Below are 12060 nucleotides of genomic sequence, written 5' to 3'. Positions count from 1 at the left end.
CTGTGCAGCTGGATGCCTGCTAGTGAGGGCGGGGGTGCAGCCGCCCCACAGGCCCTGCCCCACAGCACCCCACCTTTCACCCTGAGAAGCCCTCATCTCTCTGGAGCCACCGTGCTCCCCTTGCACCCGCTGGTGGTAGGTGGGGGGGTGCTACCCTTGCCCTGCCCTTGGCCTTGCTGTCTCCGTGCAGGGCGGGGGCCTCTCACCAAGGCAGAGTGCTGCCTCAGCAGACACTGGATCCCCCGGAGGGGATGGGGGCTGTGGAGGCATTCCCTGCCCCCATCCTGCACATAGCCTTCCCAGGAGGTCACTGTGCACCCTCAGAGAGCAGGGCCAGCCTCTCCAGGCCCCCCAGGGATGGCAGGGTGGCCAGGCCCCTCATGCACCTGACCCACCCCAAGAGCCCCCAACACCCCGCCAGGGCCTTTACACCTGCCAAACACCAAAGCGGGCCCAGAGGAGGGGAATGGACTGGAGGCACAGGGGAGTGAGGGCCTGTTGAAGCCCCTCATGGTGGCCAGATCCGGCTCTGGATCCTGGCCTCCCAGTGTCCATCCAGGCAATGCTGTCCACAACCCCCAGGGCTCTGCCTGCCCCATCCGCCCAGCCCGGGGGCCTGACCTTGCGGATGCGGCCGCTGCGCGTGCCGGCGAACACCACAGTGCGGCCCCGGTAGTCGTAGGCTGCCACAGCAGTCAGGCCATCATCCTTGTCCACGAACAGAGGAGTGCCCTCGATAGTGACTGTGCCCCCCAGAGGCTGGTTGAAGTCCTGGCCACAGAAATCATCGTCGATCTGCAGTGGCTGTGGGAAGGCAGAGGGTGAGACTCTGGGCCCTCGCAGCTGGCCCCAGGTTCCTTCTTCCTGTGGGCAGCAGGCCTCATAGCCAGGACTGGCCAGCAGCCCCAGCTAACTGGGGGTGGGGGGGAGTGTGGGGGATGGGCACTCACAGAGGGTCCTCAGAAGGCCTGGGCTCGAGCGTGGCCCATATAGATGTGGAGGATCGAGGATTCCTGGACCCATTTGACAAAGAGAGAAGCCAAGGCTTGCAAAGTCCCTGAGGCCTGCTACACGTGCCCGGAGGGGGGGGGTCCTCCCACACAGCCACTGGGCACAGGCCTCCCACCCAACCTGTGGGGTGGGGGAGAGCCAGAAAGAAAGCAGCCTAGGGGAGATCAAGGAAGGAGAGCAGCCAGCCACCCTGGGGACAAGGCCCATGCACCAATGATGGCTGCATAGGGAAGGGGCCAGCCACCGGAGGCTGTAGGGTACAGGGAGGGCTCATCTGAGATAGGGAACAGGGGTCACACCTAAAAGGCAAAAAGGCAAGAGCCGGCTATGAAGTGGTAACTGAAGGGACAAGAAGTGATCAACACTCGAAGTTCCAGAGAAGGAGGAAAGGGCCTGGGGGAGGGCAAGTTCCAGGAGAAAAAGGGGACAACTGGCTCCCCTGAAGCAGGCTCAGGGCCTGAGGTTTGCAGGGGAGAGATTGGTAATGCAGATGGAATAAGGGACACCAAGCTGGAACGGGGCTGAGGGTCCCCAAGCAGCCCCAGGGACTGGGACCCAGACCAGAGGGAGGGGACGACTGCAGCCACGGGCACAGAGCACACAGAGCACACAGTATGACCCCAGAGGGGCTGCCTTTCCAGGCCTTGGTTTCTTCAGTGACACAAAAGAGATCATACTCTTTCCCTGAAAGGTCGTGGGAGGATGGACTGGCCTGGTACACCTGGGCCTCGCCATGGAGGACGGCCCCATCTTCACAGGTGCCCCCCTGCACCCAGCGGTAGACGTAACAGGGACAGGGTGAAGGGACCTTTGTTGCTCCCAGCATGGGACAACCGTGACTAGGCAGACCAAGCTTCCCCCGGGCCACCCAAGGAGTCTGGGCGGCAAGGGCAGAGGGGCTGAAGCCTGGCTCCCCGAGTTCACCTCAAGGGGGCCCTGAACACATCCCTAACCGTCTCTGAGCCTGCAGCCTCCCTGGGGGCATACGGAAGACACCCTCCACAAAGCCGCTGACCCCAGGCTGACTCCTCGTGGTCTAGCGAGAGCTGTGGCTGCCGGCCACCAAACACCAAGCATCTAGGTCCTCAGGCCACCCCGGCGTCAGGGAAGGTGCTATCCTCTGGTACCAGGTGAGGCGAGAGGCCCAGAAAGCAAGTGCATGGCCAGGCCCCAGGCCCAGGGCGAGCGGTGCAGGGTCCACACTGATGTGGCCGTGGCCGCCGCAGTAAAGGACGGGGAGGGGCCCGGGGCAGCGCCCACTCACCGAGTTGATGCAGCCCAGCTCTTTGTTGAGCAGCCAGGGCAGTGAGAGCTTGCCCTCGCCGCGGTAGCAGGACTGGATGCGCTCCTTGATCTTCTCCTTGATGGCCCGCAGCGTGAACAGACACAGCACGGACTCCTTGGGAGGCTTCACGCGGTTCTTCTGGCCCTGCGCGAACACGGTGAACAGCACATCCTCATCCTCAGCCAGGCCCAGCTGGCGGGCCAGGGCGCGGCCGGGCCGGCTCAGGTAGGCATCCTGCACCAGGCGGTACTCCACGCCCGCCTGCTCGCAGCCAATGGGGAACTCGACGTAGGAGTAGAACTTGGGGTCGTCCACGCACAGCCGCACAATCTTGGAGGTGAAGAAGTGCTCCCCGGCAGCATCGGGCGAGGTGAGCTGCGTGTCTAGCTGCAGCGTGAGGTAGTAGACGAACTGCTCGCTGCGGAAGCTATACACGTAGTAGATGTCGAAGGCCGGGAACTTGGACAGCGTGTCCGAGGGGATCTTGAGCTGCGACGACACGAACTCGTCCTGGTACACGAAGCCGAACATGTCGGCATCCTCCTCATTGGCCATGAGCCGGCGGCTGGACAGTGTGGGGAAGTACTCGGACTTGCCGTCGATGGGCGTGCCCACAAAGAGCTTGGCCTGGCCCTGGCCCGGCGGCCCCGCGATCAACACGCCGGCCATGCTGCCCGCCTCGCGCACGCTGGACAGGTAGTGCTCCTTGCGGTGGTGCGGCTCGCCCAGCTTGAAGAGGTCGTCCAGCCGCAGGAACTGGCAGATGCCTTGGGAGGCGCTGCCGCAGGCCAGCAGGCGGTTGGCGGCGTAGTCCAGGAGCAGCAGCTTGTTGACGTTGTCGGTGCTGCCCAGGCCATGCGGGCATGACTGCACGCTGGGGGGCGGGTAGCACTTCTCGTTGTCCTCCACGGGCCCCGTCACGTGGGCCCGCAGCAGCGTCAGATTCCCCGACAGCTTGTAGATGCGGTTCACAGCACCCACGTACACCTCGCCGGTCTGCTCGTGGACCACCAAGTGGGTCAGGCCCCAGTCGCTGGCCGAGAAGGTGCGGAAGGCGGGCTGCGGGCCCCCGCCGGCCCTGGGTGCCCCTGCTGCCCCTGGCACACCTCCGAGCAGCAGCAGCAGCAGTGGGAGCGCCCACAGGCTCAGACGTGGCAGTGGCATGGCGGGCCGGGGCCTCTGGCCAAGACGCTCAGGTCCTGCAGAGGCGTGCATCATGGGGCCAGGAGCCTGAGCCCTGCAAAGGAGAGTGGGTGGGAGAGGGTGCGTGCGTGTGGGTACAGCCCCTACATGTAGGAGAGCACACACATACACCCTGGTTCACACATACCATCTCACGAGCTCTCTGTGGTGCCCAGCCCATGCTGGGACATCCCATGCACTCCACCGCCAGGGGCATGACCTAACTTTCAGGAGAAGCCCAGGGGTGGACAGAGGACCCCCTCCCCAAGCTGAGGACCCCCTCCCCAAGCTGAGGACCTGCAGGCAGGGAGTGCCAAGACCGAGCTCGTGAGCCCATGAGCAACACGGGACAGCCATCAACGCCTGGGCCTGCCATTCCTAGGCAGAGGAGAGAAATGGACCCAGGAACAGAGAGGCAGATCATGAAGGTCCACGCTCCAGACTGGGAGCCCAGCTAACACCCCATCCTGGAGGCCATAACCTCCTGACTCGGGGCCTCCCCATGCCCTAGGGAACAAACCCCCCTCAGCTCCAAGCTCCCAGGGTCAGTGACCACCTATCTGCCCGAGGCTCTGGGGACACATACTCCCTGGAGAGCCTTACTCATAGGGGGACCCCCACCAGGAGATGAAGACACTGAGACCCATCACCACATAGACAGCAATTCTCAGAGAGGGCAGGAGGCAGTCTGGGTCACCTTGGCCCTGAGGCTACTTGCTTACTGACCCTGGCACAGCCCCTTTCTGGACCTTGAGCCCTGTATTCCAAAGAATGACCCAAAAGCCAAGCCTTGTACACTTCCCACCCACTATCCCCTCCCTCAGCCAACCAGTCTCCCACCCCATGCTGTCAGCACAGCACTGCCCCTTTCTAGGCTCCTCCTGCCTGCTTCTCAGCTCCCCTTCCACACCTCACCCCAACTCCAAGGAAACAGGAAGCCCTCCCAAGGGGGAGGGGGGTGGCTCCCTGAACCCCACCCCTCAGCAGTGGCTCTCTCTTTGCAGTATGCAAAGCCCAGAGGCTGCCCTCTACCTGCAGTGACTCCTGCCTTCCCATCAGATCAGGCTCCCAGCATCCTTTACCTCCACACCAGGCCCCAGACATTCCCACTTGTACTTCCCAGGTCACACTCTCCACTAAGGTCAGCTTCCCCCACTAAGTCGCCCCCAAACTGCCTACCCCTCTCTCACCCGGACAACCATAGCACCTGGCCTCACCCACCATGCCCACCGACAGCCCAGGCCCCGCACAGTAGCTTGGGCAACTTTTCGGAACTGTACATGAGGTCAGCTGCCCCCAGATCCTGCCATGGACCACACACCTCTTCCTCTGGAAAAGTCTCGTCTCCTCCCAGCCCAGCAGCCAGCAGTCAGATACTCAGTTATACTGAGACTCCATGGCCAAGAGGCCCTGACAGGAGTCACTATGCTTTCAAAGCCTTGGTTTCTGCATTTACAAAATGGGAACGATCAGAGCTCCTCTCTTATGGACAAAAAGGGGAAGGTGGAGGCATGCAATCAGCAGAAGTACCCTCTTGGTGTCGGCAGCGGCCCTGCCCTGGCGCTGCCAGATGCTGGTGCTTCAGCCCAGCCCTTCCAGGAGCCCGAACACAGCAACACCTGATTCAGATAGAGGCTGGCACCAGCCAGGGCTCCACACACTCCTTGCTCCCAGACAATGTCCCTCACATAGACCAGCAGCCCCATTTTACAGGTGGGGGAAACTGAGGCCCAGAAGATAGGTGCCTGCTGCCAGGTCTGGGCTGGGAGCTGGCCACAGGTCAACAGGCTGCCAGACAGGGTCCACTGATCTCTGGGCTCCCATGTCTGCCCCTGCAGCACAGGGCACCTCTGCCCTCAGCCAGGACTTGCTGTTCCCTCTGCCAGGATGCTCTTCCCTTCCCTGCCACACCCCACTCAGGTCTCGGCTGTCTGCCCTGACCTGCCAGCGGCAGGTGGCAGCCTCTTCATCCCAGCTAGTTGCTCTGTTTTAATTCGCGGCACAGGACTTGCAAACGGTTTTGTTACTTATTGCTCCCAAACTTGTGCTCTCCCCACTAGAACAGCAGTTCCATGAGAATGGGACTCGGCTCTCTGCGTTCTCCCGAAGCCGACGCCAGGGCCTGCTACTTGTGGATAAATGAGTAAATGAATGGATCCTGGCCAGAGCAAGGCCTGCTTCTTCACATTGTCCTCACTCTCCACTCACCCTCCGCCAAGTGCAGACCCACACCCATGGCTCAGGTGGGAAAACTGAGGCTCAGGGAGGCCAGGGCCTTTAGCCAGGATCCCACAGTAAGAAGACCCGCCTGTGGCGCCTTGCAAGACCCTCCCAACTGGCTGTCATCTGCCTCTCTTTTAGGATCTCCACCCAGACATCACCCCAAGAACTACAGCCACCTATGCTGCCAGCCAGGAGAGGAGTCCTCAGCCCTTCCCCACAGCCCTGTCCCCAGCTCAGGAGCCAGGGAACAGACTCCTCACAGTGTCAGCAGGGCCTGGGAAGGAAAGCTGAGTGCATGTGAACTCCAAAGAAAACATGAATCACTCACCGTTTATCAGTTCAAAGCAGGCCTGCAATTACCAGGGTCTGGGCTCTCCCCTCCTCCGGGATAATTATACACATCTTAATGCAATTACGGGCCCTACTTTTTATATTAAACAGGAGAGACCCGGCTGAAGAAGCCACTATCCAAACTCCCGGCTGGCCCTGGGCCCACTCCCTCTCTCCCCCAACAGGGGCTGCTGGGAAGGGACTGGCTACACCGTGGAACTGCCAGCCAGGGAAGGGGGATCCCAAGTCCAGGGCTGGGTCCCTCGTGCCCCCCCCCCCCCATCTCACAAAGGCCAGTGAAGACGTTTCAGTCACTTCCCCTATCTTAGAGTTATGGAGCCCAGGGCTCAGACCCAAGGTCACCCAGCAGGATAGGATGAAATCCCATGCTCCTATAGAAACATGGATGGCCAGCTGACTGGCTGGGGCTCATGTCCCACATAGCTCTGGTCTGCCCAGAAAAAAATGCATTTGTGCCAAAGCCGGGCCTGGGTGCTAGGGAGGACCACGCTGGCCTGGGTTGGGGGACAGGCGCACTGACAGGTGCTGGGAGGGGAGAACTGGCCACTGTGGTCCAGGGAGGCTCCTCCAGGGGGCCTTTCCACCTGTTCTAAGAGAACCAGGCACACTGCGAGCTGGTGGGGAGGAGAGCAGCAAGAATCCAAGCCGGGCACTGGAACCTGCTGGACCATGCAGAGGGGGCAGTGAGAATGACTGCAGCTTCCTACCATGGAGAGTGGGCTGTGCCGGGGGGGGGGGGGGCAATATGAACCAGACTGGGAAGGGAGAAGCTGAACTAGTGTTCAAGTGGTGTTGGGTGTGCCAACCAGGGGTTAGCCAGGGAGGGAGAGGCCAGGACAGAGGCAGATGGGGCCACAGCACAGCCGGGTCCACTCCTGAACAGGATGGGCTTAGCCGCCCAGCAGAGCATAGAGCAGCAACATCCCCTTTTCTTCTCCAGGCCCAGCAGCCACCACCACTCCTTATCCTGAGAAACAAAGGCCCTCAGAGCCCTCTTCACAGAGGGAGAGCCCAATCTCCATTGCCTTCGCACTCTGGATCATTCTGAGACTTGGGCAGATTGGGGCATAGGGGGCCGTGGGGGGGATGCAGCCACCCTGCCCAGAGGTAGCCCATTAGCAACCAGGGCGGAGAGTTGCACTGTCACCCACCTCCCCCCAACACAGGCCCTAGGAGGTGGTCCCAAGCTGTCCTGCTCTCCCACTAGACAAGTCCGATGAGACCAGGATCTGGAAGTACTGGAGTCTTCTTCGGAAAAAGTGCCCCACACTTGGGCCTTCCCGGAGGTACCCTTCCTTCCTGGCCAGCTGCTCTAGACACGGGGATCTTCCCGAGAGATCAGAACACACAGGCAACAATCTGGGGGTGCCGAAGCCCAGCAAAGGGCTACCTGCTTTGTCCACAGCACCTCATTTGTCTCCCACCCCAAGCTCACACCTCAGCCACACAGACACTTGCCAGACCTCTGCCTGTGCTGCCTCCTCTGCTTGCAATGTCCTTTCTGGGTCTCCCCATGCCACCCTCCCAGGCTGATTTGCAGCCCGGCTCTGAAAGGGAATCGCCGGTTTTCTCATCTGCCTCTGGCACGGGACTGGGTGCTCCTCAAGGGCTGGGCAGAGTCTTAGCTGCTTGGTGCCACACCTGGTCTCTCCTGCACACCCAAAACCAGCAGGGAGCAGAGAAGACTTAGGCCGCGCTCCCCAAGGGCCAGAAGAGCAAAGGCTGAGCCCCCTACCCCCGCCCCAGAGAACCAGTCTGGGCAGGGAAAGAGGCAGAGCAGCAGTAAGCGGCTGAAGCCCCGGCTTAGGGAGCAGAGGCCCGGTCCACATCCCCCCACAGTACACACACCCCTTTCTTTCAAGGGGCGTGGCCCCAGCACCCCAAAGATGAGCCAGGGTCAGTTCTCAGCTCCAAGCAGCCTCTGGAGCCCCTTTCACCGCCCTTCCGCGGGCTGCACCTGGGATATCACAGCGAGCAGGGCCCTCCCTAGAGCCCTGCTCCCCCTTCCCCAAGGCAACCCCGAATCAGCCCCGCCGCCCCCAGCTACGCCGCACACCAGGCCCGGGACTGTCCAGGAAGCAATCGGAAGCCTCGGAGGGAAGCGGGCTGACCCTGGAGAGGCCCTGAGAGGGGGAGGCTGAAGAGGCCCGATCGAGCGGAGCGGCCTCCCTGGCGGCACCCGCACCGCCCCCTCCCAGCCCGGGTGAGCGGCCCTGGGGGCCAGGGGCGGACACAGCGCCCATCTCCCGGCACCCCGGGCCAGAGGGGGCGGGAGCGGGCGTCGGTCCCGAGGAAGCGGCTCCAACTTCCACCCCAGCGCCCCGAGGGCCCGCGGAGGATGGAGCCCCGCACGACCTCCTCCGGCTCCCCGCGGCCCTGCCCAGGCAGCCCCGCAGCCCGGCCCGGGCCTGCCCAGCCCAGCCCGGCCCTGCCGGCGGCCGGAGATCGGAGTCCGCGGTCCAGCCCCGGGTTCGGCCTGGGCACCCTCAGGGCCCTCCCGCTGGGGCCGCGGCAAACTTTCTCTCCTGCGTTTGAGGAGGGGGCAGCGCCGGCCTCCGCCCCCCGCCGCGCCGCCCGAAGCGCTACCCCGCGAGCTCGGCGGGCCGGGCGGCCGGGCCGGGCCGGGCCGGACCGGGCGGGCGGGCGGGGAGAGGCCGGCGGCGCGGGGCCTGGGGCCGCGGTCCGATCCCGGCCGGGCGGGGGACACCACGAGCTCAGCGCCGGCGCCACGGCCGCGCCCGGACACACGCGGGCGCCCGGCCGGAGCCGCAGGGACACGCGGACCCGCGGACACGCGCGCCGCAGTCCCCCGCGCACACCCCCTGCCCGCTCGGCCGCACGCCCTGCGCCCCGGCCGGAGACCGCCCCGCTCGGGTCCGTGGGCGCCTCCCACTCCGGCGCGCCCCCCGCCCGGGACCCCCGCCCGGCCACGCTCCGCGCCGCGGGGGAAAGTTGCGCCCCTACTCACGGGCTGCCCCGGGGCGCGCCCCGCCGCCGGCCATCGCCGCGCCCCGTTGCCCGCGCCGCCGCCGCCGCCCGTCTCGCCGCGGGGCCGCCGAAGCCGCGCAGGCCGCCCAGGCCGAGGCCGCCGCCGCCGCGCCCGGGCTCCGCTGCGTGGCCGCGCCGCCGCTGCCCAGCATGAATGGGGCGCCGAGCGTCGCGCGGCTGCGGACCGGCCTCGCTCTCGCCGCCCGCGGAGCGCCGCGCCGCGCGCATGCGCTGCCCGAGGCCGGGGGGCGGGGCCTGCGGGGGCGGGGCGGGCGCAGGGGGCGGGGCTGCTAGTAGCCTCCAGAGGGCGCTCTGTCCCGCGCCGCGCTCTGACCCGGGCCCACCGCACGTCTTCAAAGGGCGATATTCTCGTCCGCCTTAATGACTCTGCGCAGGGGCCGCGGCTGAGCGTCCCCGGGGATCTCCAACCTCCCGGGCTGTCCTGAGCCGGCGTCCCCAAGGATGGTCCAGCCTTCCTTGTGCCCGGTCTAAGAATAGAGCTCCCATTCACACAAGGGTAAACTGAGGCCCGAGTAGGGTACGCGCCTTGCCCCGGGTCGTGCAGGGCTGTGGGTCAAGACCCTAGGCCTTCCGCCACCGCGTCGGTTAGGTGGGATGAGCACCCTCGCGCTGAGCAAAACGGCGCACAACCCGCCCGTGGCGCGTTCGCCGCCGGGGGAACAGGCCGCCCCGGGTCCGGAGGTGGCGAGGTGGCAGGACGCCAACCCGGCTGCCCCCGACCGCGGCGGGGCGGGCAGGCAGTGCAGGGGCCGGAGCTGGCGGGGTGGCAGGCGATCGCCGGTGACCATGCTCGCCGGGCGCTCGGCGGCGGCGCGCTCCGAGAGGCGCGAGCTGGGTGCCCTAGAGATGCCGCCCCGCAGAAGGCCCCGCGCCGAGGGGAGGCGCGGCGACAGGGGCGCAGAGCGCAGAACAGACAGGACGGGAAAGCCTGGCGGTGGCCGGGGGAGCGGCGGGGGACTTAGCCCGAAAGGCTGTGTGTGAACCCTACGTCATCCCTGCAAAAGAGGACACCTCCTCACTGCACAGGGCTGAGAAAGGGAACGCAGCAAGGAGCTCAAACCCGGCCAAGGGGCCCTCCCATCTCGTCCCTCCCCTCCCTCCCCTCGCACAGCCCCTATCCTAGTTTCTGAGTTCGTCTTTTCTTCCTTTTCCTTTGGGTTCGACCCTTTGTGCGCGCGTCCCAGATGGCATGCTGCTTTCGCTGTGCTTGTCTTGGGACATTTTAGAAAAGCGATCCTCCCGCTGTTAAGGCCCAGGCCAGCCGGTGCTGCCGGTAGGCAGTTTGTTCGCTGCTTTGTAGTGCCTCCCCCTCCTGCTGATGGACGCAGGTCCCCATTTGTGGGTCACTGTGCATCAGGCTGTGATGGACATCCCGTGCAGTCTCTGGGCAGCTTGCTAAGACCCAAAGCTGGGCTGGCAGGTCACCCAGTAGGTGTATGTTTAGTTTGGTAGACGCCAGAAAAACAGTTTTCCCAAGTGATGGCCCCAGGTTGCACTCCCGGCAGTAGTGTGAGTGGGTCCGAGCAGACCCCCATCCTCACCCACACTTGCTACCATCACTGTTGAGATTTCCCTAGCTGGTGGTACATACTGGTTTTCCACTGTGGCCTTAACAGGCGTGTCCCTAAATGGGAGAGAGCATCTTCTTCAAAGGTCCTGTCCATTGTTTTATTTAGCAAGCACTAATATAGTGCTGACAACACCGGGCTCTGATACATTTTACGGATAGGTAAACTGAGGTAGGAGAGGAGAAGTGACTTGCCCAGGTTCCCCAGCTTGTAGGTGGCAAACAAGACCCAAGAGCCTTCATTCCTCATGGACTTCTGAGCCACACAGACCTGCGTGAGGGTCCTGGTGCGGCTAGTTAATACACAGTAGGTCCTGTCTGCTCTCAGAGCCTCACTTTCCTCCTGCGTGAAATGCATGTAGGAGACCTCCCCACTGCCCCTCAGGGTGAGTGAGTGTGTGTGTACACCACACCATGCCTGAGAAAATGTCTATCCCTGCTTTGGGTTGTCTTTGCCTGCTGGCTTCTGGGCTGTCCCCACCTCTTACCTGCTCGTTTGCCAACCTGTCCTCCCCAGGGCCACCGGGGCAGGCACTGTTCAAGGCCCTTCTCACTCTGTTCCATAGTCCCCAAGATCCATGGCCTTTCCCTTGGGGAGCAGCCCCCTGTCTCCAACTGTTTCCAGGGAACCTCAAGAGGGGCACTGGGCTCTGGGTGGCAGTCAAGCTCATGATTAGCTGGGCACCCCCACACACACATCCCACAGTTGCCCAACCAGGAACCCCGATGTTCTCTTGGACACTCCATCCCCTCCCCCATGTCCCCTACTTCCCACAGCCCTGCGGCTTCTCTCTAAAATGTTGTTCCAGATCACACCACTTCCTTCCATCCCACTCCACCCCGTTCTTGCTCATGTCACCTTTCTGTCTACTCCCCCAAACAGTGGCAGCAAGATCTGTTCAAGATGGAAATTGGACTATGTAATGCTCGTGAATCATGCCAGACCATCAATTCCAGGTGGACCCTAGGCCCCAGAGCCATGAAGAAAACTGAAGCACTTTCAGAAGCCAATAGACAGGGCAAGGGAAGGATTTCTTCAGCAAGATGTCAAAAGGAAAGAAATAAAGGGAAATGTGGATCAATTTGACTACTTAAAATTGGTCATTTTTGTTCACCAAGAGTTACAAAAGAGGAAATGGCAAGGCAAGCCGGGACTTAGGAAAAGATATTTGCAACACACACATATACTTCACAAAAGCTGTGGACGTGGGATAGGGAAGGAACTCCAAGAGTCAATAAAGCAAAAGGCAACAATCCAGCAGGAACACAGGGAGAAGACCCCAATGGACAGCTTGTTGGAGAGACAACAGCTAGTAACTGTTGCTGGGATGAGTCCAGTGCACTGGGTTCTGCACTCTGGGGCTCCCATCTAACCCAGCTGCACCCTTGCCTAAGCTTTGCTCTGAGCTAAGGCCCGGATCCCATGCAGGAG

The 12060-nt window shown here is 63.0% G+C and overlaps 1 protein-coding gene and 1 long non-coding RNA gene across 5 annotated transcripts in view; one reads left to right on the top strand and one right to left on the bottom strand.

Moving 5' to 3' along the window:
- Positions 1–9069, bottom strand: part of PLXNA1 (plexin A1) — a 49799-nt gene extending 40730 nt beyond the window's left edge. For 2 of the 3 annotated variants that reach the window (XM_047742717.1, XM_047742734.1), the window contains exons 1-3: positions 7490–7703; positions 2276–3533; positions 622–804 (exon numbers count right to left, since the gene is read on the bottom strand). In XM_047742717.1, coding sequence (XP_047598673.1) covers positions 622–804; positions 2276–3533; positions 7490–7626 — 1578 coding nt within the window. In that variant the 5' untranslated portion in view covers positions 7627–7703. Of the gene's footprint in view, positions 1–621; positions 805–2275; positions 3534–7489; positions 7704–9020 lie in introns of those variants that run through there. The other variant, XM_047742723.1, reaches the window with a different exon arrangement.
- A 288-nt stretch (positions 9070–9357) lies between these two features.
- LOC125107637 (uncharacterized) lies at positions 9358–11715 on the top strand. Of its 2 annotated transcripts, none has more exons than XR_007129617.1 (2): positions 9358–9557; positions 11512–11715. It is a non-coding gene; the product is annotated as an uncharacterized LOC125107637 (long non-coding RNA). The 2 variants fall into 2 exon arrangements; XR_007129618.1 differs by lacking the exon at positions 9358–9557 and adding an exon at positions 10790–10935.
- The last annotated feature ends 345 nt before the right edge of the window (positions 11716–12060 follow it).

The sequence above is a fragment of the Lutra lutra genome, chromosome 1 (genome assembly GCF_902655055.1).
Source record: "Lutra lutra chromosome 1, mLutLut1.2, whole genome shotgun sequence".
Taxonomy (NCBI): domain Eukaryota; kingdom Metazoa; phylum Chordata; class Mammalia; order Carnivora; family Mustelidae; genus Lutra; species Lutra lutra.
Note: the sequence above shows the minus strand (reverse complement) of the source record. Positions and strands in the feature narration are given on the sequence as shown.